The sequence below is a fragment of the Podarcis vaucheri genome, assembly GCF_965113315.1.
Source record: "Podarcis vaucheri genome assembly, chromosome: 5".
NCBI lineage: Eukaryota > Metazoa > Chordata > Lepidosauria > Squamata > Lacertidae > Podarcis > Podarcis vaucheri.
The window spans coordinates 73171230-73197610 of record NC_138763.1 but is presented as its reverse complement, the minus strand read 5'-3'; the positions used below and the strand labels follow the sequence as shown (position 1 = coordinate 73197610).

Sequence of the window (26381 nt, the reverse complement as noted above, 5' to 3'; positions counted from 1 at the left end):
AACCCAGCAAAAGACGGAATGATCCAGTTGGGAGTGGGTGTGACTGACTCCCAAGTGCTGAGGCAAGGGGAATGGGGCACAGGAACAACTCTGCAATGGACAATAGCCTCCTGCCGGGATCTAGTCACTCCCAGTTCCGACGAGTCCAAGCCTAGTTGTATCAATCGTAAAAAGTTTATCCTGTTGATAGGACCTGATTTTCATGTGTGGCGCTGATCCATCTCTCCCTTAGCCCAGCCTTTAATCTGCTTCACTGTGTAGAGTTTTCAGAAAACTGAAGGTTCAAAGAGTAGCTCTGGGCTGCTTGTAATACGGCTTTCAAACTGGTGTGCACTGCAAAACAGAGCAGGATTTTGCTCCTGCTCAGCCCTGCTGCTCCAGCTGCATGTGTCATTTCCCGGCAGGAGAACTGGCATGCAGCCAACACAGAATGGAGCCCTGCCTCCTCGCCGCCCCAGCAGAGCGATGCCAGCTGATTGGCAAGTGGGCATGGTTTTATAATAAATGGCCTTGCATGCCAAATTGTCCCATGGGCCAGAGGTTCCCAGCTCCTCCTGTAAACTGCCCCTCATTTCTTTCTATACTTATGCAGAGCCACTGTGGTGCAGTGGTTTAGAGCGTTAACACCAGGACCTGGGATAACAAGGCTTAAATCCCCACATACCCAAGAAGCTCACTGGGCCCATCATTGGATCTGATGATGTGGGTTTTGGTGTATACAAGCCAATGCTATATAAGAGGTATATTTTAAAGACTCTGGTCACTCTGATGGTTTTTAATGAGTGTAGCTACCCCTCTGGGATTGTGTAATATTGCATGACTTAAAAAACTTGACATCAGCACAATACTATTTATGTGAAAAAGGCGTTCTCATTAAATGGGGGCCAGGGGAGAGGCTGATTTTCACCTTATCACCATTTGCCTGACAACCTTTATCCTTCTATGTTGATAGTATGGTATGATCTGGTCCTGCCCACACTTTTCCCTGAGTATGAGATGGGAGATGATCAGTACTGCGAGGAATCTCATATCTGAATCATTTATTCAAGTTGCTAGGATGTTCCGAAGCAGGGAATATTTGGTGGGGAGGGATCCGTATGAGCAGCTCTAGTAGGTTAGCAAATGCTCTGGGTGTAGACATGAATCTAGGACAGCAAACAAAGGTTTTGTTGCTAAACCTGTTTGTCTTTTGTAATAGCTTCTGCCTGGCACATTTCAGTGGTCTGGGCTTACACAAGTGCGTCTCACAGAGGCCATTAACTCTCTGCTCATCCCTGCCCTCCTGTCATAGGTTCTGCGGGAGTTCTTCCCGTATCGCCACATCTGATATGTAGATTGCACCAGCTAGATAGACCTGCCAGCACCTGTTCTTCCTGCAATCACTAAATGATGACAAATTCTGCATCCAACTTGCGGAATATTGTTAAAGAAGGCAAGCAGGACCAGCAACAAAATGTTGCAGTGTGGCGTGATCCTGTTCAGGATTCCCATCAGTCCTTTTTCAGGACATGGTATTCTGTTCCCCCTCTAGCTCAGTCCTCACTGGGCTAACTGGAATATCCACCCCCCACCCCTCGTTTTGTGTGTGCTATAAATCTTGGGCTTTCCAGAAACTTGCTGATGGCTCTCTAGTATGATGTTTTGGCTGCATGTTGACCAGAGTTCATAGAATGAATTTGCTTTTAGCATATAACAGTGATTCTCAAACTTTTTTCTCTGGGTCACACTTGCAGAATAAAAATTTCCTTGTGCGACACCAATTTTTTTTATTGATAAGACATACATTGGAAAACAAAAAGCAAACTCCTAGCAGTGCTTGATTTTTAACATAGAACCTGCCATGTGCTTGATAACAGGGGAGCCCTAAGCAAAGCCTCTTGGGGAATTGAGGTGCCTTGTGTCCTCAAATTATTTACCTTGTGGAACAAAAGCAAACCTTTGGACTGCACCGGAAAACATTCAGCCTGGACACAGATCCAGCTCCAAGGGCCTTCTGGCGGTTCCCTCACTGTGAGAAGTGAAGTAACAGGGAACCTGGCAGAGGGCCTTCATGGTAGTGGCACCCACTCTGGGGAATACCCTCCTATCAGATGTCAAGGAAATAAACATCTATCTGACTTTTAGAAGACATCTGAAGGCAGCTCTATAAAGGGAGGTTTTTAATGTTTTAAATATTTTGTTGAACGCCACCCAGAGTGGCTGGGGCAACCCAGTTGGATAGGCTGCATATAAATATTAAAACTATTATTAAAAGTTATTATAACATATAATTGGAGTGTCATAATCCAGTCTACTTCCTCTGGCTAAAACCCGGTAAAAACTGTGTGTGGAAGTAAGTGAAATTTCCATTTTCAATGGCATCTCCAGAAGTGTTGAGGGTAATCCAAAAATCGACTTATTGAAAGACAGTGGAAGTGGGCATCTCAGTGTCTTGAAATAAGAAGGTGTAGTGGTAGCCAAGGTTTTTTTTTTTTTTTAAAAAAAGATACTAATCAATGTCCTGGAGATGACAGGTCACACCAGACTGACGGTTTTGTGTGGGCGTATTTTGCAGCATGTTCTTGACACTGTATAGTGCATTAGGTTTATCCTGGACTGTCCGCACTCCATTCTGCATTTTAGTTGCTCTGCAGTGCTTCCTTAGCTTCCTCTGCTGCCAGAAGGGAGGAGACATAAGGAAACTTTCCATGGCTTATGGCTTCCTTTTATAAATGTGATGAAGAATCAGACTTTAGATATTGATCTTTATTATATTCATTTTATATGGAATGACCAGTTGAGATAATTTCCCTTCTGTTTTCATGATGCACCTCCCTTTGCTGTTCCCTTTTTCTTCTCTAATTTATATTTAGGTTTCATAACTTCCAGGAGTGAATAGCTTAAGCTAATAAATGGCCGTGGAAACTTTTTGTATTAGAGTGGTACCTCGGGTTACATACGCTTCAGGTTACATACGCTTCAGGTTACAGACTCCGCTAACCCAGAAATAGTACCTCGGGTTAAGAACTTTGCTTCAGGATGAGAACAGAAATCGTGCTCTGGCGGCGCAGCGGCAGCAGGAGGCCCCATTAGCTAAAGTGGTGCTTCAGGTTAAGAACAGACCTCCGGAACGAATTAAGTACTTAACCCGAGGTACCACTGTACATTCTATAGCTGTAGTATTTATTATTCTTGGTTTTGAGATCCTCTCTGTATAAGTCTGCTCAGAAGGAAGCCCCACCAGGGCTTACTCCCAGGTAAATTGCTGCAACTCAGCAAGACAACTTTTGAGAAGAGAAATTTTCCTCACTGCTATTCCCTCCGGCTAGGTTCCCTTTTAGACTCTGGCCCCAAAGTCCTGCACTGGGTCTCTGCACTGACCCTGCAAGCTCACTTCACCCATCCACAAGTCTAAAACCTCTGCCAGAAGAGCTTCAAGTTCTCTCTTCAATTTATTACGTTGGCTTTGCCTCACACACTGGGTTTTCCCACAACTACACAAATATGTCTTCACACCCAGGATAAGGTAATCATTCCCAGATTTACCTTTCCCCTCACCGTGTATTCATCCCACCACTGCCACCAATTCTGTGGCGTTTGTGCAGAGCCCCCGGTCGTTTCACAGACTATTGACCTGTACACCACTATTTTATTCTTCCGCTGCCATCAATTTTGTGGAAAAAACCCAGGGTTCCCCAGTGAAGTATTGAGTCTCAGTCAGGTAGAGTTAACAATGAAGATTAAAGTTTATTTCAAACACAAACAAGTTTTAAAATATATTTGAAACACTGTCACATTATTCCCTCTCAGTCTTGTCCCTGTCTCTTAATTCACTTTGACTCCTCTATCTCCCCCCCCCCACACACACAAAAGAACCAACTGAACTAACTGTCAAAACCTCTGAGCTGAGCCTCAAAATCAGGTAGACTCCTCCTCTGGGCTTTCTTATTGGTCAACCTATTAACCCTTTCTCTCCCCCAATACAAACATATCCCCAAAGAATGGGCAAACACCACAGTATGCATAACATTACGCTGTTACTCTCCCTCATAATGCTTATTAATATTTGTATTTTAGGTTTCAGTTTTATGTAGCCATGCACTGTATGTTACAGCTTTGTATTTAATACTTTCTAAAAGAAAAGAACAATCTCTCCTCCAGTCAGCCTTACTCTATTTACTTCAGTCTAATGCGCTATCGTATCTAATGCACACCTCAATTTTCAGAGCCTTGAAACAAAAAAGAAGTATTTGCTGGCGAATGTAAATATGCCATCAAATCCAATGCACACCTTAATTTTTGCAACGTAATTTGTCCAAAAAAGGTGAGCATTAGATTTGAGTAAATATGGTATTTGTATGCATATATCTTACTTATGTGGCTGTGCCCTGGGGCACAGGCTGGGATCCAAATAACTGCAGAGCTGGTTCAGTGTGTCCAAGGGGACATTGGGCTTATGTTTCTCAGGCAGCAGCCCCTCACCCCCATGCTAGATGGCAAATTGCTTTAGAAATAAAGGAGAATTGCAAATGCCTGTTGCTGTTGCTGAAGTACATGTTGAAGCATGGGAGCCTGTTGTTCAGATGAGGGGGCAGAGGACGTTGGGGTTGGAACTCTTTCATTGCCCTGGCTTTGTATGCAATTATAAACCATGGTTTACTAAGCTATAGTTCGATAAACCATGGCTCAGTGTTATGTGTGTACCCTGTCCGGTGTCTTAGCTATGGCGTGTTAGCAAAAACAAGCTATGGTTTGTTATTACCATAACTACGATGTTACACATGGACATGGGCACTCCCTTGACTATAGTTTGCTTGCTTGCCTACATAAATGCTCTGCCAAGCAACAGAGTTGCATTATTATTCCTTTTTTAAAGAATCAATGTTGCTCTTCCTCCCAAGGGAATTCACAAAATGAAGCTCCTTGCATCATTTTGTGGCTCATGCTGGTACTTCTCCCAAAGATGAGATCACTCCTAATTCTGCCTTGCAATTGCTGCCTTCTCCCACCCAGTCATTGTCTTTAATGCTGATGTGCTGCAAAGGAGATGGAAAGGGACCGCTCAGCCCTCTGAATACTCTATCATCCCTAAAAGCATTTTTAATGCTTGAGACTATTTCCTTGTATGCAAAACAACCAAAAACCCTGCCACCCTTTTGCGTAGGTTGTGCATGCCTCTGCCTATTTGCTAACTAGCATCTATTATTGTTCAAGGTTCCGGAAAGCAATTCTTGCAGTCTGTTGTCGACACAACAGTCATGTCACAATCCCTGCAGTGAATTACATTCACCCCTCCTAATCTCTGCCAATTTCTCCCTTGTTGTCTTATCCCCCTCCATCCTCACCCCGAGTTTAGACCACCACCCCGATGATGCTAACCTTGCTGTTTGTGTCCACATTCTCCCTGAGCTACAGTTGAGGCATGATCAAGTCTTGGCAAGGGCGTGTGTTTGTATGTGCAGCTTAGTGGAGAATGGGGGTAGGTTCTGGTGTGTCCACATTACCGTTCATTGTGGCTCCACTGCTGTTTTCCCCCCAAGCCCATTTACACACAACATTGGCAGCGATCCATTTCTATCCTGTGGTTTCTTTAGAAATGATGCTGTTTGATGCATCTTCCCTCGAACCAGCTTCCATCCAATTAGAAGACGTTAAGTCACACTCGCTTCTTGGTCAGGCTGAGGCGTGAACATTTAAGACAGCTGTTGCACATGCTCAGAGGGCAGCTTCGTGACTGGGAGTTGGACGGTTGCCGGCGCATGGTAGCGAAACAGGTAGAACACATCAGGTGGAGACAAGACATGGAAATACAACCTAAAACACAGCGGGACAGAACGACTTCACTGTGTTTTAGCCATTAATATTGTTACAGCAGTTGGGTGCCACCCCCACTCTCTCCCGAGCCATGGCAAGATTCCAGGGGGATTCTAGGCTCTGTGCTCCTTTGGAGAATTGAAGACGCGGTAGAGCAGGCATAGGCAAACCTGGCCCTCCAGATGTTTCGAGACTACAGTTCCTATCATCCCTGACCACTGGTCCTGTTAGCTAGGGATGATGGGAGTTGTAGTCCCAAACCATCTGGAGGGCCAGGTTTGCCTATGCCTGCGGTAGAGATTGTCATAGCTTTAAGAAATAAGGTTTATTTACACCTTCAGTCTGCGTGGAGGGTGTGTGTGTGTGTGTCCAGATCTTACAGCAAGGTCATTTCAACAGGGGCTTGTTCCCCACTGGAGTCAAAGTGAAAGATGCATAGATTGTTGTAAAATACCTAAAGATTTGCGCGTGAAAGGCATGTTTTGTCACCTCCAAAGCTGGGAGAGACCGTGAACCAGAAGCTCAAAATGTTTGCTCTTGATCTCCTTTTGTGTTCCACCCGTGACTTCCTCTGTGGTCATCGGGGTCTGCTCTGCTCCTCCTCTGTCTATCGGCTTCCCTCCCTCCCTCCCTTGCTGCTTTCCCTCCTAGCCAGTCTGAGCCAGAGTGAAGAGGTGCAATTCCCCCCCCCCTTGGGCCTGCACCCTTAGCAGGGTGGGCAACCCCTAAGCACACCCTGCATACTAGAGAAAGTGAGATAGTGCAAGACAGATAGAGGCCAACAGCATACTCTTCTGAATGATGAAGTGTGCAAAACAACACAGGAGGGACAGCACCAGGCTGTGGTTTTTACACGCAAGGTTGTCAGTGCCATCTGAGGACAAACAGTAATAGGGTGGGAGAGCACAAGTATAGTTGTGTGTGTTGGAAACAGAAGCAAAACCGTCTGATGCACTCGTGCAAACACCAGGGGACGTGTGCATGTTCAAACTGGCAAAGAACATGAGAAAAGTGCAAGGGGGAGAGAGGAATATTTACATATGAGGGAAGCATGCATGGGCATGTGAGCGCTTTCCTTAACGTAATTGGAGATCCAAGACAGATTAACAGTAAAAAGGGGCAGAGGGGGGAAAATAAAGCAGATTAAATTTCCGGAAGCCGGGTGGCAGAAAGAAAGTGTTAATGGGCTACTGACTCACTGTAAAGAATGTGTAAAGAAGAACTCTGAGCAGGTTTCTCCACACCCCTCTCTTGCAGCTGGACAAATGCAAGGAGGACATCCCATCATCCCTGACCCATATAGCAGTGCTGACTGGAATTAATGCGAGTCCAATAATATATTGTGAGCCACAGGTTCCTCATTCCCACCCTAAAACAGCCATGGGCTTGTGTGTGTTCGCCACTCTTTGCATTTCCATTTAATCTGCATGGTCCAAATGATGTTTCCCTCAAACAACGCCATCTCAATGCACTCTCATACTTGTAAATTCAGGTTTACCCGATATGGGAATAATTTGATAAATTGAGGAAAACAAGGCTCCAAATTGCTCCACTCAGGGTAGGAAGTAATTGGTTTTGCTGTTCTGCATGGTGGGTCGATCAGTCACCCCTTTCTGCTACTTCCCTTTCCATGCTGACAACTTCCCCCTCTCCGTGCTGTGGTTGTAACTATTTTTGGTGTCTTCCTGAGCACAGGACCACCCCTCCACCTTCGGATCCCTCAGATTTGCAAGAACCAGAACACTGAACAAGAAAACCAAGTTAAAATTTCTATACCAAATATATTGGGTAGCATCCAAAAAGTGTGCTCTCAGAATTTACAATTGCTTTCATCTCTTTTTCAGTCTCCCAGTAGCTGCTCAAAATTCACAGTTGCCTGAATGTGTGCTTTTGCACATTTGTAGAGCTGAGATTTTTTTTAAAAAAAAAATAAATATAAACAAGGGGTGTGTGCGTATGCAGCTATCTGTGCTTCTCAGTTGGCACTTAATTAGCATAATTGAATCAGCAAATTAGAAGGCAGGGATACACTCACTGGTATGAGCAGGAAAGACCAAAATCGCTCCTTACATAAAAATTCTAATGTGTGCAGATGTGGATTACTCTGCTTAATTCGAGTGGGGAAAATGTGGATTAACAGCTAAATCATGCCCAAATGTAGACAAGCCGTATCTTTGAGCTATGATCAACATAGGCAGATGAAAACTATGATGTGGATAAAGAATTTACTACCATAGTGGTAGGTGTAGATTAAAAAAAATAAAAAAAAATGGTCCAGGGAGGAAAAAACTTAGGACCAACTTGATTTGTAGAAACCAGTAGCATGGAGATAAAAAAGTAGCCCTATTTAGATTATCAATGTTTAGAGTGGTGGTGCTGACAGTGGGGAAGCTGGGGTTACAACCTTGTCTGTCCTTGCTGTTGACTTCTAGATGCTCAACTGATTTTCTGTACAGAACTGCTGCATGAACAGCACATCAGATCTGTGCAATGTGCAGATCTGGTCATCAGGGCAATGCAAACAGATCTTCTCTATGTGCATCTGTTGGTCATCTAAATGGGGAAGAATAATACCAAGCCAACGCAAGCACATCCAAGTTGCTATTAAAGGCTCAGCTGTAAGAGCCGCCTGAAAAGCTATCCACCCTACATCTAAAGCATACCCACAGCATAAGGAGAAGTAATCCCATGAACTTCTTTGAAGATGTGAAATTACTGGGTTAAAAGTCTCGGCCTCATTCATTGTACGAAGCAGCACACAAACTAATAAATAGATTCCCATTCCCCCCAACACCAAACAGAATAATGTGACTATGGTGGTAATTGTGGGGTTTGATATGAGCAGGAATAGGAAGGAAAACTCATTTGAGGTGTCAAAGGAAGAACCTCAATAAGATTTTAAAATTTAAGATCTTAAGGCAGCCTGAGCCTTTGCCAATTTGCTTCCCTCCAACCGTTCTGATCTCCAACTTCCCTCAGTCCCAGGCAATCCCCAACACATGGAAAATGTAGATCAAAACAGCTGGAGGACACAACGGGGTTAGGGAAGGCTGAGTTAAGGGGATATTCTGCACATGGTAAAACACAAAAGCTTTTGGTGAAATACTGAATGTTATACATTTCAGAACTTTAAATCGGAGGGTGCTTATTTAAAGACAACAAGGGCAAAACTTACATGGCAGTTTCAGGCGCTACTGGTCACATACTAAGATGCTAACAGTAATGGCCTACCATTGCGATCATGAAGAGAACGAAATAATTTCCTAGATGTAGCTGAGACGTTGCAGCAGTTTGTGAATTATGTTTCCTAAACCTGGTTGCCAACTAACCACAAAGGCCTGCTTCTGTGCCTTTAACCCTGGTCTGATTTGCAGAAATCGGTGGCGGTTGAAGCTTTCACAACCGCGGAGCTAAACATTAGTTCCTTTATATTTGCAAAATCTCCATACTGCACTTCATTGCTCACAGTGATCTCAGGGCAGTTTCCAACACCAGAAATTATGTTCAACCTAGAAGAACAATACAGTGAAATACCTGGACTTATGGTTAACAAAATGCAGTCAAAATGCAGGGGGCAGGGGAACCTTAAAAACATTGGAGAGTGTGAACTAATTCCCCTCAAGGGGGAAGGCATTTTTGGTGGCTAACAGAAGCCCATCTTTTCTGCCATCTGTGTCTCCAGGGGCTCCACTACAAGGGAGGGGGGCTTCTCCTGTGTTCAGTGGGCCAAAAAGCTCTCCTCCCCGGCCCACCCTGAGGGTCCAAGATGGCTGGTATGGGAGCAGGTGTTCTGAAAAAATATGCATTATCACTTGCTAATGTCTGCAGAACAAACCTCTGTTGCAGGGATAGCTAGAATATTTCTGCTTTCGGTTCTGCAATGTAATGCAAATACTATATAAATAGAGATGTAGACATCTGGGCTCACCAGAGTTTCTGTTCAAAGTACACACTCTGTGTTGGTCCAGTTTCAGTTCCCCAGGGCTGGCTGAGGTCGAATTACTTGGGGTGGGCAGAATAGTGCTGGTTCCCCTCTCTTTTGTGATCACCAACTTGGCTATACTGCATTTAGAACTGGCGCAGGCAACATGGTGCTCCCCAGTTTTTTCAGACTACGATTCCCATCCTGCAAATTGAGCACTGATCATTGGGTCAGGCTGTAGTAAATGTTGTACCATAATAAGGCTATAGCTATGCACAGACACGTCCCAAGTGATTTGAAGTGATTGCAACAAGATGGCCACATTTACCACAGTGTGAACAATCCTAATCAGTGGCGTAGCATGGGTTGTCAGCACCCGGGGCAAGGCAAGTAATTTGCGCCCCCTAACCCGTGGATTTGCACCCCCTAACCCCCAGATGTTGTGCCCGGTGCGGCCGGCCACCCCTGCACCCCCCACGCTACGCCACTGATCCTAATTCTAGTGTGACTGTTGTCAGCTATGAGGAGGATACGACATTCATTAGAAGACAAGGCTATCAACGGCTGCTAGCCTTGTTGGCTGTTTTCTGTCTCCACACTTGGAGGCAGCAGTGATTCTGAATACTGTTTTCTGGAAACTGAAGGAGGACAGAGGCCTCTTGGACTCTGGTTCTGCTGGTAGCCTTCCCATAGGCGTCTGGCTGGACACTGTGAGAACATGTGCTGGGCTAGGCCTGACCCAACAGGCTGCTGACACAACATGGTTTTCATGTGCTACAATTATGCATTAAATATTGAAATTGTTTATTCCTGGCACATAGAGGATACGGTGGCTTCAAGGGCAGGACTGTCCATTTTTGTTAAACTGGCCTTGCTCCAGCAGTGATAAGAAAAGCATGGTTTTCCATGAAAAGGAAATACAGTATTTCCAATGCACAAGCTGAGATGGAAGTGTGCACTTAGGGCCAAAACAGTGAAAAATCCAAAATACAGTGGTACCTCAGGTTAAGTACTTAATTCGTTCTGGAGCTCCGTTCTTAACCTGAAACTGTTCTTAACCTGAAGCACCAATTTAGCTAATGGGGCCTCCCGCTGCCAGCACACGATTTCTGTTTTCATCCTGAAGCAAAGTTCTTAACCTGAGGTACTATTTCTGAGTTAGCGGAGTCTGTAACCTGAAGCGTATATAACCTGAAGCGTATGTAACCCGAGGTACCACTGTATATTATTTGTGTATGTGGTTTAACGATCATAGGTTTATATAGATAACCTTTCAGACTTTATCATGCTTGATGCCACATATCACTGTTGTTCCCATTTTACAGATGGGCATTTGTGGTAGCAGTATTTCTCCAAGGCTGTTTCCTCTGAGTGGCCGAGCTAGTGGGCAGGTCCTCAACTCAGCTTACTTATCTTTCAAAATCAAATTGAGATGGCTTAAATAGTAGGTAGAATCCGTCAAAGAGCATTTTTCGCTTTGTAGGTGGAAGCTAACCTTTCTGTTCTTCTTTTGGGCAGCTGCTGCAGGCCCCCTGTCTTGGGAGAAAGAGTGTGCAGAGGGTCCGGAAACATGGTGTCGGGACTTCCCCACGGCACTGAAGTGTGGGACTTTGGACCACTGTCATGGGACTTTGGCGATCAACACCCCTGTGGTGAGTCCATGTGATGGCAGAGTATGCACTCCCTGCCCACCTCCAACATTCATGTCCTTCAAGGCAAGGGTTGATCTGAGCAGGGGATCACAGGATTCATCCAAGAAACATGCAGTGTGAACAAATAACAAAAATGAAGTGCTCTGAACAAGCACAGAGAACGTTTTACCTGCCACTGAGTAATGAGGTTGCCCCCTGACCACAAAGAAAGCACGACCGTGGCGACAAAAGTTGTTTTAGATGAATAAGCTTTTCTGCAGGCTTCTGTCCTCAGACACGTTCAAAACCACTTGCCTCCATTCCTGTGGCCTCCAGCCCAGCTCCAACACATGTTCCTGTATTATGGGCTGCAAACTTGCTTCTCTTCTAAATGAAAGATGACATTCTTAGGGTTCCAGATGCTGCATTGCATTGCAATTGCAGAATACCAACCAGCTAGCCCCTTAAACACAGTGTCTAAAAACAAAACAAAACCGAAATGGCTATGAAAACCATATTAGGTTTCCCCCTTAACTTTCTTTTTTGAGTCGATATGGAAAGGCGAGTTTAACGGAGGATTTCTAGACGGCACCAATTGCTCAGTCAGCTGGCCTTGCTCCTTTCTTTCCTTTCTTTCACCTGGAGAACTGAGGCCAGAACCGCATGTTACATTAAAGACATTTCCACCGCCATAAACAGCAACCACCCTGCTCTGAACATACATGCCAACTGACCCAATTACCTGTGTCATGGATTGTATATTTCTACCCTGCCCTTTTTGCCTGCACCAGCAACTGCATAATGTAGGGCACAGACAAATGCACAACGCCTTTGTGTCAGGACAGGGGCAAGCTGTACGAGTGCAGACTCGAGAAGTGTTTGGTGGGGCTTCAACTAGGGCCACACTTTAAAGTGTGGTTCTGTCCTCGGAGTGCCAGCTTGGCCCTGCGACTGTGGGTGTCCAGGGCCGTAGGTGCCATGAAGTGTGCAGGGCCCTGGCACTGAAATTTGTGGGTGCCCAGCCTCTTCATGGGGAATTTTGTGGGTGCTCGGGTACCCCCAGGGAATTAGCACCTATGCCCCAGGGAATTAGCACCTATGCCTCAAACCCTTATTTATCTGCACCATACAGCTCAGGGGGAAAGTGCATGTGTTGCCTGTATAAGTATCTAGGTACATTCCCTTGCATGCACCTTTGGGTCGGTGGCCACATAGCTGCTGTCAGACAGAGCAGGCTGGGCAAGGTAAAACAATGGTCTGCCTTGATTTAGATCCTGAACCAGCCACATAGAAAGAGGTCATCTCAAATTGAAGTCCCGCTGATTTCAGTGGGAATGAAGTGCAACTGACCTAGTTGTGTACACACCATACATGCAAAACACACAAACACCTGAATCCTGGGAATTATAGTTGGTTCGGGGAGGGGGGGGTGGCGTTGTGGTCTAAACCACTGAGCCTAGGGCTTGCTGATCGGAAGGTCAGTGGTTCAAATCCCTGCGACAGGGTGAGCTCCCGTTGCTCACTCCCAGCTCCTGCCCACCTAGCAGTTCGAAAGCACGTCAAAGTGCAAGTAGATAAATAGGTACCGCTCCGACGGGAAGGTAAATGGCGTTTCCGTGCACTGCTCTGGTTCGCCAGAAGCGGCTTAGTCATGCTGGCCACATGACCCGGAAAAACTGTCTGTGGACAAACACCAGCTCCCTCGGCCTATAGAGTGAGATGAGCGCGCAACCCTGACTCGTCCGCCACTGGACCTAATGGTCAGGGGTACCTTTACCTTTTTATAGTTGGTTCAGGGTGCTGGGAATTGTAGATATGCAAGGACTAATCTAGTCTCATGGATTACATGTCCTTCAAATCTATGGCAAGGAATTCAAATTCAGTGTTGTGCTCTTCTGATGGTTTCCGTGGGACAATCCCTCCCCACTGTGGGCAACTCTGGGGTTCTCCTGACCCCCCTAGAGCCGATTCGGGGCAGGACAGGGGGAACCCTCATGCTGTACTAGTTGGTGTTCTTGAGCTGGATTCTGCCAATGGAATTGGGATACTTAATAATAATAATAATAATAATAATAATAATAATAAATAATTATTTTTTTTTTACTATTTCTTTCTTCTCTTTCTCAGAAAAGTCTCAAGTGTGGTATGTGCAAGCTCGTTACAGTAATGATGGCGAAGATCATGCAAGACAATTCCACGGATGTAAGTATTCCGGAGAGGATTCTAGGATTTCCATCCTTCATTTGGTGAACAACTGAGAACACAGAATTATCTCTTTCCCCCACCCCTGCTCTGCCACAAATAGCCTGGTCTGTTATGACTTTGACTAATTCTTGAAAATCAGTAGGTGTGGACAGACACATTATTGTCTATCATTGCCTTCCAATAATAAACCCTGGTGGTGGGGGATGGCTCAGAAGTTGGCAACCCTAGGCATAAACTGAAAGTATTTTAGATGTGTTGCAATTTCTGTTTGACTGTATGAGCCCATAATGTGATAACGTATCATTATTATATTCTTCTTCTTGTTTTTGTTACTATTAATTGTTAGTTGCTTGTTACCCAGAGCTCTCCAAGCAGTTTACAGCATTGTTAAAAACAAATATATATATATATTACACCATAAAAACAAAACAAAAGCAACCCACATACCGTATTTTTCGCCCCATAGGACGCACCGGCCCATAAGACACATCAAGTTTTTTTGGGGGGAAATAAAGAAAAAAAAATTTATTTCCCCCCCAGGCGCTTGTGGGGCAGGCAGCGGGGAGAAGCGCTCTTCTCCCCGTCTCCCACCTTCAGATCAGGTCCGGGGACAGCAGGAAGACACGCTGCGTCTCCCTGCTGTCCCTGGAGCTTGTGGGGCAGGCAGCGGGGAGAAGCGCTCTTCTCCCCGCCGTCAGCCTCCAAACCACTTCGGGAGACAGTGGGATGGCGGCGTTCCGCCTCCCTCTGTCCCCCGACCTTGTGGGGCTGGCGCTGGGGCTCTCCTGAAGCCTGGAGAGCGAGAGGGGTCGGTGCGCACCAACCCCTCCCGCTCTCCAGGCTTCAGTGAAAGCCTGCATTCGCCCCATAGGACGCACACACATTTCCCCTTCATTTTTGGAGGGGAAAAAGTGCGTCCTATAGGGCGAAAAATACGGTATGATCACAGGAAGCGTTGGCAGCTAATAACAAAACAATATTACCTCAGTCTATTGAAATCCAAGGTAGAAAAGTAAGTCTGCATCTGCCACCAAAGATGTATCAACAAGGGTTGACATGTGTCTCTCTCAGGGGAGCGCATTCCACAGAATGGGGGCCACCACTGAAAAGACCCTTCTCTTGTCACCACCCTCCAAGCTTTCCTCAGAGGTGGGGACTTGAAGAAGGGCCTTAGACAAATATCTAAGGGTCCAGGTAGGTTCATACCAGAAGCAGCATTCTGGAAAGATATTAGAGCCCTGAGCCTTGAAGAGCTTTATCAGCCCAAACCAGCATTTTGAATTAAGCTCAGAAACATACAGGCAGGCCACATAGCTGAAACAAAATTTGCGTCTTATTATCTGTTGCTCTCAAACCTGTCAACAACTGGGCAGCCGCATTCTGCACTAATTGAAGTTTCTGAACTGTTTTCACAGGCAGCCCCACATAAAGAGCATTGCAATAGTTCACGTGGGGGAATAGCATTAAGCGAGGAAAGGCTTGCCTTTTGAATTACCCTGAAATGCCCTTTGAAATCTGAAAGTCAAACATACTTTTTTAATTCTGAAAGTCAAACTAGCCACGATAGCTCTGCTCTGCTTTTGCAGTCAGGAGCAATAATGCTTCTGCCTACCATTTGCTGGAAATAAATTGTATTGTTGTGCTCTGGTCCTGCTTGTGGATTTTCCCACAGGCATCTGTGAGAACAGGACGCTGGGTAATGTGGGCCATTGGCCTTGTTCCGTAGGCTCTTCTTATATTCTAAAATGCTCTCGACTGAGATGGTGCCCTCTCTGTGCTACAGGACTTGTGGAGACTTCATTCAAAGTGTGACTCCCCACCCCTTTCCATAAATTTCTGCAGCCCTTCCAGGAAATATTGCAAGTTGGTATAAAACCATCTCATAATGCTCCTCTTTCTTTCTTTCTTTCTTTCTTTCTTTCTTCTATTTATTTTCCTCAGGAAAGAATCAGTCAATTTTTGGAGAAAGGTTGCCAGTATCTCCCTTTCCAGGACTGGTCAATCCAATGCAAGAAGATGGTGGACACAGGAGTTATCATTCTGGTACAACTTGGAAAACAAGTGCAGGTAAATAGACTGAGATATTGTTGGTACTGACACTTTCAACCATGACTTACACGGACCAGATCCAAGCCAGTTACACTGTGTGGGATCCTCTCTGAGGATGCATCTATGCTATGAATAATGTTGGTTTTATTTATATTAGTTTTCACAGGCCAGCTTTTTAGTTTCATTCTTGTTTAACTCAAAACATAGTGATTCTTTTTTTACACTGGTTCTGAAAATACTTTTATACCAGACTCATGTTTTTATTTCTTTTCTTCATCTTCTTCTGCGAGTCAACCATTTTAAGCAGAAAGAATTCTTAATTAAAAACTAAGACTTGTTGAATTGTAAATATTTTCCACCACCCACTCAATATAATAGGAAGTTATTATAGAGTTCAATATTGTCTCCAATTATTATGGGTTGGAGCCAAGACTCCACCCTTTAGCTTGTTTTTATGGTTAGTTTCATAAGAACAAAAGTTTACAATCTCAGCAGATTTACTTTCATTTCCTTTCCTAATGAACCCCAGCGTGGAATTTGCCTTTTTCATGGGTCAACAGATTCATTGAGCAATCTATTATTGACCCCAAGTTCTTGTTGCTGGTCTGCCATTGCCAGTTCAGACCCCTGAGTGTATATGTGAAATTCAGATAGTTTTGCTCCAAAGTGCATCATTTTACACATATTTACATTGAATTGCATTTGCCATTTTACTGCCTGTTCACTCAGTTTGCAGAGGTCCTTTTGTAATCCTTTTGCTTTAATAAGCCTGAACAATTTGGTATCACCAGCAAACTAGGCCACCTCACTGCTTGCTCCTAATTAAAGATTGTTTATCAACAAGTTTGTTTTCCTAAGTTGTTGCGTGTTAGCTGGGTCATCAATAAACAGCCTCTTGTTGTAGCCCTAACAAAGTGGGGGACCCTGTATTATATTAAACCAGTGCATTTTGGGGGTAAAAAAATAGGTGCCAATACATTATTACTATTACTATTAAAATTTGTATGCTACCCTATGCCCGCAGGTCTCTGAGTGGTTCATAACAAAGTCACAATATAAAAACCACATAATAATTATAATTATACAGCCAAACATATATTGATAAAAGTGCTGTGGGTGCCAAAGCCAAAATGGCTGCCATAGGCAGAAAAAAGTGTTGGTATGTCATATCTGTGAGTGCTGTCACAAAAAAGGCCTTGTATTAAATAAATAAGAAGCTAACAAGTACAAACTTTCCTATGAGTGACTCTGTACATTTGTAATTCTGCAAGGCAGACCTAAGGGAACAGACACACACAAAAGAGTGTTTTCAAGTGTTTTTATTTATTTTCCTCCACTTTAAGGGCTGACAATGGTCTCTCTCTCTCTGTTGCTCTTTCTAGGATAGGCCTGAAATAGTATGTGGTGCCTTCAGGCTATGCAGTCATCTGGTACCCTTGGAAGGAGCCCTGAAGTTCCAGAAGCCATTCAGTTCTAATGGAATGCCTGATATGACGGATTTCCCCGAAATGTTGGCTCCCCTTATAGCTAACGTGCCCCTTCTCCTCTATCCTCAGGATGAGCCCCAAACTGAGTTTCTGGTAAGGAATTCAGCTTGGATGGAGTTGTCTCCCTTTGCTCCAGCAGCCACACACATGAAAGACAGGAACGATTTCTCTCCAGAGACCATGAGACTGGATGCCATTTTGATTCACAGAGCTTGCTTCTAGCATTGGCTGTGTACACATGTTATCTTCAAAGCACATTCTTTCCCTCAAAACATTCTGGGCGGTGTAGTTTACTCATCACAGGATTACAATTCCCAGCAACCTGTAATAAACCACAGGGCCCAGAATTCTCTGAGTGGGAGAATTTGTTTTTTGAGAGTCCTTCAGGCTTGGACCCATCTCCACTGCCAAATGTGTAACCTTCAAAGGGCTTGCAATGTGCATGGGCCTCACTTGCGCCATCTATTCACCCATTTTTACAGTGAGAGGACAAGTGGCTTGAAGGAAGCCTGTTTGCACTGGCACATTATTTTATTGATTTGACTTGAGTTTTTATATGGCATCCATCAACATAGGTCCTCTGGGCAGCTCACAGAACCAAAGGGATACTGTTCCATAGCTTGGGCGCCACTACAGAGAAGCCTTGGCTCCCATGAAAGGTGCTGTGGTAGGAAAAACATAGAAAAACCCCAGGCTCTCTTCTGCGTCCTTCCAACGAAGCCTTGATAATTAAATTGTTTTGCTTAATTGTTGTTTGTTTAATGACATCTCCCTCAGTCATCCATCCACTGCCTTGTTTTCTGTTTACGTACTGGGTTTGTGTTTTAAGACATTTGTCCTCAGCAGCACACAGTAGTTGAGGGAAAAGGCAGAATAGACTGACTGTGTGACTGCAGGTTATCAATAGAGCTTTCTCTAAGAAGCAAAATAATGATGTTTATTTCTCACGGAGGAAGGAGTGGATGCAAAACATAGAAGGGATGAGCTGAGTCTGTAATTTTAGCTTTTAAAAGGGCAGTGAGTAATCTGCTGCCCTACCCAACACATTCCTCCCCCTCCATCCTTACAGATAATTGCTTTTGGCTCATTTTGTCCAGCCCAGCTCAGCCATTTCTGTTTTTTGGTTTTTTTTGTAGCAGGCTGGGAGAAAAATGCCTGAAGTGATGGGCTGCAGGGGAGCTAAAATAGGGAAGAAAAAAAGCTCTTAGCCTTTGCCCTGCTTCTGATGTGAAAAAAGATGTAGACACACATCCTGTTTTGTATACAAATCAGGGCAGATGTGTGAGCACCAAACATGGCTGCCACCATTAGGCCTAGTTTGGCTATAAGCTACACACCAGCCTATCTGTGAACTGGAATTTCACGTCTACCACAGGGGAAGGCAATTGCATTTTGGAAAGAGGTTAAACCAGGGGTCAGCAAATGTTTTCAGCAGGGGGCCAGTCCACTGTCCCTCAGACCTTGTGGGGGGCCAGACTATATTTTGAAGGAGAAAAAATGAATGAATTCCTATGCCCCACAAATAACCCAGAGATGCATTTTAAATAAAATGACACATTCCACTCAAGTAAAAACACTCTGATTCCCAGACCGTCCGCGGGCTGAATTGAGAAGGTGATTGGGCTGGATCCGCCCCCCCCCCCGGGCCTTAGTTTGCCTGCCCATGGGTTAAACTGTAGCTGGCTCCTACTTCATAGAGGATTTTGGCTTGGCCTATAGGTGAGACTCAGTCCCATCTTACAGGAAGACTGGGGAATTGCCCACCAGTTCAAGGAGTTATCTTCCATGCCAGAAGCAGGGCATAAGTCAGGGATGTCACGCTGCTTCTGGGATAGACAACCCTTTTGTGCAGACTGTAGAATGCACTCCAAGGAGTTTTGCAATCATGCACAGGATTTTGAGGCATGCTCAGAGGGCCATACTGGATGTAGCATGAGTTGCATTAATGACTTGCATGTAAATGGCATTCCCTGGGCTTTTAGATCTTAGTTTGAACAACAACTACTAGGTACCGTATTTTTCGCTCCATTGGACGCACCGGACCATAGGACGCACCGGACCATAGGAGGGGGAGAACAGGGAAAAAATTTTTTTTCTTGTTCTCCCCTCTAAAACAAGGTGCGTTCAAGGTACATTCACCAGAGCTTGTGGGGCTGGCGATGGAGGGAAGCGCTGCTTTTCCCCACCGCCAGCCTCAAAGATCCCTGAAGCCTTTGGAGCGCAGCGCCCCGCTGCCCTGCAGAGGCTTGCGCGCAGCCGTCCCCAAGCTAGAGCAGCGAGATGGAGCCCTCCGTCTCGCTGTTCTGGCTTGGGAACAGCCTTGCTAGCTTCTGCAGGACAGCGGGGTGAAGGCACCCCGCTGCCCTGGAGAGGTTTGCGCGCAGCTGTCCCCAAGCTAGAGCAGCGAGACGGAGCCCTCCGCAGTGCTCCGTCTTCCTGCTCTGGCTTTGGGCTTAGCGGTGCAGCCTGCATTCGCTCTATAGGACGCACACACATTTCCCCTTAATTTTTGGAGGGGGAAATGTGCGTCCTATAGAACGAAAAATACGGTATTTGTGGCTTCTTTTAATGAGGTGAGATCTGTAAGAAAAACCTGTTTCTTTTTAATCTGTTCAGGTGTGTTTGGGGATTAGGGTTGCCATATTTCAAAAAGTGAAAATCTGGACATAAGAGTTGAGCTTTTCTGGGCCAAAGGTGTTGAGTTTTTCAGCTATTTTAAAGAAAAAAATGACACTGCCAACATGGGTTGCCATATATCTGGATTTTCCTGGACATTTGTGATTTCTGCCAAGACACTGCTTCCAACTGCAGTATTCTGGCTATGTCCGGGAAATTCCAGATGTATGGCAACCCTATTGGTTGCGTTTGTTATAATTGATTTTAGTGTTTATACTGTTTTTGTAGGTCACTTTGGGTCACTTTTGTGAGGAAAATAATAATAATAGTAATAATAATAATACATTGGTAAGCCAGAGCAGCCTCTGAAACCCATGTGTTTGTGGGGGTGTGCTAGGGGCGATTGGGGAAGCGGAGTGGAATTTTAACTTTTTCCCTCCCTGCCACAGTCTTAACAATCCTTCATTTCTCCCCCTCCAACATTTTTTCTGAGTACGTTTCCGAGCACAATTCAAAGTGTTGGTGCTGACCTTTAAAGCCCTAAACAGCCTCGGTTCAGTATACCTGTAGGAACATCTCCACCCTCATCGTTCTGCCTGGACACTGAGGTCTAGTGCCGAGGGCCTTCTGGAGGTTCCCTCGCTGCGAGAAGCCAAGTTACAGGGAACCAGGCAGAGGGCCTTCTTGGTAGTGGCACCCGCCCTGTGGAATGCCCTCCCACCAGATGTCAAAGAGAACAACCACCAGACTTTTAGAAGACATGTGAAGGCAGCCGTGTTTAGGGAAGCTTTTAATGTTTAACCGACTATTGTATTTTGGTATTTTGTTGGAAGCCGCCTAGAGTGGCTGGGGTATAAATAATAAATTATTAGTAATTATTATTATTATTATTATTATTATTATTATTATTATTATTATTCCCTAGCAGAAGGAAGAAAATCCTTGCAGAGACTGTCAACAAGTAATTGCTGAAATGAAGGAAGGTTTCAAGAGCAGCTCTTTCCTTGTCCAGTCCTTTGCTTCTTATGCTGAACAATACTGTGAACACCTGGGGTCTGACTTGGTAAATGAGGTAACTGGATTTTATTGCTTCACACTAATGATAATGATATATATATTCAGGACCTGTCTCTGTCATCTGGTAATCAAAGCAAAGGATGGATCTACACAACTATATTTCTTATGTCTTGTTTCAGACGTTGTCCCTCAGCCTGTGGTCACACGTTTAACTTTTCCAAGTACTGTAACAGATTAACTGGGGAAAGAAGTGACCTTCCTTGCATATATATATATATCTGAAGTCGCAGAAGAGTAATTACATAATATTTTGGCTCTCCAATTCAGGTTAAATTAGAACGCCATTTGAAATCAAACCATCCTCATACACTTGGAGTGGCTAACTTGCTGCTGGACTAAACTCTCCACATCTTTGACCACCGAGACCATGCTGCCTAGGGGCTAATGGGTGTCTGACAACACTTGGAGGGCTACAGGTTCCCCATTTCAGCTGTCATTGGTTCACTTCGTTCCACCCAAACTGTGATTTAAAAGTGATGTGGAGTTTGTGAAAGAACAGTTTACCCATCAGGGCTTAGAAATACCTGATATCTCATTTAAATCAGGTTGCTGGTTCCTGTGTGAAGGCAGCATTGTATGCATAGGAACTGCAGCCCAATTTAAGTGTGACACGAGCCACAAGTCGTTTCATATGAATAGGTTTTCCTTGGTGTGACCAGCAGTAGTTTGAAATAAGTCCTCAGTCACAAGAACAAAAGAAGTCAAAGCAGAAAATGCCCTGCTTTGCCCTCTGTGTCACTAAGTTAGGTGAGGTGCTGGGTCTTAGGCAACAACTGGTCCTGGCAGTACCTCTGTTGTACTGTATATCGTCGATCAAGTTTGAAAGGATTGCTCCTATGAGCATTTCGAAACAAAAAGTGCGTGAGAATTTTGCATGCTCCGGAGATAGCATGGAGTTCTCCAAGTTGGGTGTGGGTGAAATTAATGGATTGATCTTGTTAGTAATTATTGAAGTTGTTTCTCTCTCTCCCCCCTTCCCTCCACAGTGCAAGAAATATGCCTTTGAGTATTCACATGTTTTTGTCCGATTGCTGACCCATCTATTGGTAAGTTGATTGAGGCAGACATTTACACTCTAGCCTTTTCCAGGCAGAGAAGCATCATCACTTCAGGGCCAATTTTACGACAGCAAAAGCATTGTAATATCTGAATTCAGGCTTGTAAAATATTCTAGACATGTGATTGATCATTTTTTGTATAAGGCATTACATACTGACATAGGAAAGCAAGTATCAGGAGATCTGGGTAAAATTAACATGCACAGTGGGAACAAGGTTTGAAGTCCAGAGCTTAGTTTGTCAAATGCTGTCCAGGAGTGGGGAGATTAATATGACAGGATGCTCCCCCTTCTGGAGGCCAGATTTGTCCCAGGGGGTTCCAGTTGCTGACCTTTATCCCAAAGCACCAGTGTGACTAGACATTATCATTCAGGCAATGAAGCCATATCTAGAATGGCAAATACTTCATTTCACGTCTTAAGTTTGAGAGCAGCTCGGCTTTGACTTCTGGGAGTGGGAGACTTTGCCTTTGTGGAAGAATTGCACCTTCTAATTCATGATAGCATGAATAGGCCCATGAAAAGCACCTGTTACACTAAACAGAGTTTTTGGACAAGGAAAGTTTATACAGCTAGTTTTGCAACATAATGCTATCGGGTGGGCGAGTTTGTGGATTAGCTAGTTCAGGCTGTAGGATTTACTCTCTGAATTATTTTCTCATGATTTTAACTATTGGTTTTCTCCCCCTCCCCACTTCACAATTCGATTGACTTTTTGCTGATCACAGGAGGAGGTACGTGAGAATGTTTTTCATTTCTAGGTCAACTCTTGCTGATAATTTGTGGGTTGGACAATTGAAACCACCTTTGCTTGACAGAAGGGAACTTGGAGGTTGAAAGGGAGGTTGATCACAACGGCAGTTTTTATATATCCTGCTTTAATGCCAACTGGAGAAGTGAAGCTTATAATAATTTTATTTTTAAAAAAATATTATTTATACCCCACCCATCTGGCTGGGTTTCCCCAGCCACTCTTAAGGCTGCATACACACCTTTTGTTCTAGGATCAATAGAGTCCTTTCTTTTTCTACAGAATGCACTCCACATACATTCTAGAACTATTGTAGGGTTGCCATATTTCAAGAAGTAAAAATCCAGACACAAAAAGTTGTTGAGCTTTTTAAAAACCTGGACATTTTGACGATTTACCAAAATCCCCCCCAGATGCTAATTCCATCACTGAAATCCCGGACATGTCCGGGAAAATCTGGACGTATGGCAACCCTAAGCTATTCCATATTTTTTGCTCCTGAAAAGCACCTCTTGTGAAATTGGTTTCATTCTGAAAATAAAAGCTCATTGTAGATTTCCATTTGAAAACAGATCTAGTTGGTCCTGACAAGGGTGTGTGTTTATCCACACTTGCTCAATGATGTTGTGGGTGGGTGCATACAAATATCACAATCACAGTTTCCTTCTTCACATACCTGTGGCATGTGAAGGCATAGGTAACCTTAGCAAAGGGAGGGTTTTTTCCAGTATGATGTGGAATCCCTCCCCCGTTCCCCTCAGACAACATCCACAACCTTCCTGTAGCTCCGTGTTAATTTATGGTAGGAAGAGAAAACGAGATTTGTTGTCCAATGGAACTTTTTTCTCCTCTTTCAGCAATCAAAGACTGTCTGTGGCGCCTTCTGTGACTCTGAAAAACCCGAGCCTTTTCATGCATTACTGCCAGCTAAACCCCTTGATGACTTGTCTACAGTATCGGAATCTGTAGAGGTAAGAGCAAAAGAGCCCCCTCCTGCTCTGCCAGGGGGCAGGAAGAGGCTGAGAGCATTGCAGAGTAGCTGCTGAATTTATTTGTGCCTAAAGTCAAATGCAATGAGGCTCTGGAGACTCCTGCGTGGCAAACATCAGAGGAATATCAAAGGGCGAAAAATGAGTTTCGATATGAATTTTTAGCAGTGTTAACCTGCACATCAACACTAGGGAGACACTGAATTTTGCCAAAAGCAACTTTCATGCAGAATTTTGAAACTCCCCCTGAGGAAAAGCAGGATAATTGCAATTGTTTTTAATAAGATTAGTGTACCTTTTCCAGGGTCTGCACATCCTTAGCAAAAGAGTTAATGGGTGGCCCCTGTCTGGGAGATTCTTTGCATGGGCATTAAATCATAGAATTGGAAGGGACCACTAGGATCATCTAGTCCAACCCCCTGCAATGCATATTCTCATTTACTTCACTGTGACTCATCTCTCTTTAACTGGCACAATCCAACTTTTAAATTCTATTGATTTCAATGGGAAATATTTAAGCAAAGGCTCCCCAGTGAATTCAGAAAATTTTAGATGAATTGCGCGTATTATTTTTAAAGTGGCAGTTTGAAAAGTCATGCCTTTTCTGGGGATATATCTCGCATTCTTTCTGGGGATATTTCTGCATGTTTTCCACCTTTGTTTGGTACAGTTTCCCCCCATTTGCTGCTGCTTTGGCACAATTTGTTTTCCTTCTGTTTACTGTTCCCAAAGTAGTCACATGGAGAATCCTAGCCAACTAGGGATCACTACGTAAATGGGGTGACATCATGAAATTAGGTAGTCAATCATATGTGACATAATTTCAGTGTAAAAAGAATGCCGGTTGAAAATTTGGACAGTTTGTTCTACATGGCTGATCCCAGACAGATAAGAACATTCCATGAACAGGACAATGTCACTGCTTTATGTAGCCAGTCAGGTTTGGCTTCATGCTGATGTCACTGAAGGCAAATGAAGTCGATTCAGAATGAAGGCATTGCTTCCTTGAATAGGCAGGGGTTTTTTGCGCACTTTTCCAAAGTGATCACTGAAAAAGGGGGTTTGCTGCATTCCACAGACAATGTTATTTTGGCTAAGCTTGAGTTAACAATGTTTTAGTATTCTACTGTTGCTTGTCCTTGAAAGTTGTGCTTGATTTTTTCTTCTTGTTGTTCTTTTCTTTAATCTGGTCAGAAAACATCAAATGCCGAAAGCCCCGAGTTTGCGTGTGGTATATGCAAGAAAATAGTAACCATTGCAGAGGGCATGATGAAGGAGAATGTCACAGAAGTAAGGCTGAGGAAACCTATTGTCATCTATCGGGTGATGGCGGAGGGTTCGGGAGGGGGCTCTCTTTGGAGGTTTTTTCCACTTTTGGAGGCCTGCACCACTGCTACTGTGAGGGACGTTGGGATGTGAGAGCACTGCCTAGTATCGTAGAATCGTAGAGTTGGAAGAGACCCCAAAGATCATCTGATTCAACCTCCTGCAATGCAGGAATCTCAACTCTTGGTTTCCTCATTATGAGAAGTTGAATGAATGTCTCATTTCAAACTTATAGGATGCCTTTCTTCAGCACTTGATATGGAAACATGGGTTTGGAGGGGACTAGTTGAAATATTAGAGGGCTGCATAGAAGGAGAGGAACAACTGAGGAAACTGCCTGTCTCACTTTGTCTCTTATTACCAGAAAAGGGAGTTCATGCAGGTGCAGCTTTTCTTACATCTGCATGAGAAACTGCACCTGTCAACATGACCTCCTTCTACCCAACACTCAAAAGGACCCCATAGCTCCTTTGCTATGGTCACCTTGGTTCAGTTACTAAGATCGACAGTAACTTCTGCTCCTGCTTTTCGTAGAGGAAAGAAGTAATGGTCATGGACTGGTTTGATGCAGAGGAATGGTGGGAGGAACTAGCTGGGGAACCCCCAAGGGAAGAAGGCTCAGAGCCTGGGGATTGGTGGTGGGACGACAATGAGAGGTCAGAGGGAGCAGACTGGGGGGGGGAGAGGAGGTGTCAGAAGCTGAAGAGGTAACAAGGCTGAGTGAGCAGGAAGTATTTGTGGCAGAGACGTCCAGAATCAGAGGTAGAAGCTGAAGCAGGAGAGAGGCGTGAGGGAGGCCAAGAAGCAGAAGTATGTCAGGCTGGTGAAGAGGCATGGGGGTCTATGCCTCCTGGTGTGACAACCTCTCTTCCCATCTGGTATCCCAGAACCTGGAGAGGTATGAAGAGGGAAGAGAAGTTAGTTTCACAAAGGCCTCGTCTCAGATTGCTTGGGGGAAAACACTGGAGAGGAGAGGACTTAGGCAGCTGTGGGGAAGTGGGGACCTTCAGTCCTTGAAACTGCCTCATAGGGGCAAGGCCTACTGAATAAGAGTTGCTGTGCTCATTAGGCCTGGCACTCCTGTGCAGATCCTGTTTTTCTAAGAAAGAGTTAAGTTCACCTGCCCGTTGTGATTTACTGCTGGCTGGCTTGCTCCTGCCAGTAATTGACATCTCCTTCCTTGTTAGCACCGACTACAGAATAAGTTCCATCTTCCTCCTTAACATACCTTTCTGCTTTTATGTTTCAGCAAGAAATAGTCCACCAGATGGTGAAAGCCTGCTATATACTGCCCCATGAAATCCTGGACCAATGCAAAGACTTAGTTGATTCCTATGGAAAGGCTATTCTCTACATGCTCCTGGATGCAACTAAACCTGAAGCTGTGTGCATGAGGGTTAGACTTTGCCCCAGAGATATCACTTTGAGCTTTGGTAGGTAATGGCATTTGCTTGCACTGTCATGTTATGTGGCCTGGG

General features: G+C 44.6%; 1 protein-coding gene across 2 annotated transcripts in view; it reads left to right on the top strand.

Moving 5' to 3' along the window:
* LOC309532118 (prosaposin-like) overlaps positions 1–26381 on the top strand; it is a 42927-nt gene that overhangs the window by 11870 nt on the left and 4676 nt on the right. The window contains exons 2-10 of one of the 2 annotated variants that reach the window (XM_082222093.1): positions 11234–11367; positions 13474–13548; positions 15493–15618; positions 16983–17180; positions 20632–20775; positions 21767–21826; positions 23446–23559; positions 24772–24867; positions 26153–26336. In XM_082222093.1, coding sequence (XP_082078219.1) covers positions 11234–11367; positions 13474–13548; positions 15493–15618; positions 16983–17180; positions 20632–20775; positions 21767–21826; positions 23446–23559; positions 24772–24867; positions 26153–26336 — 1131 coding nt within the window. Of the gene's footprint in view, positions 1–11233; positions 11368–13473; positions 13549–15492; positions 15619–16982; positions 17181–20628; positions 20776–21766; positions 21827–23445; positions 23560–24771; positions 24868–26152; positions 26337–26381 lie in introns of both variants that reach the window. The other variant, XM_082222092.1, reaches the window with a different exon arrangement.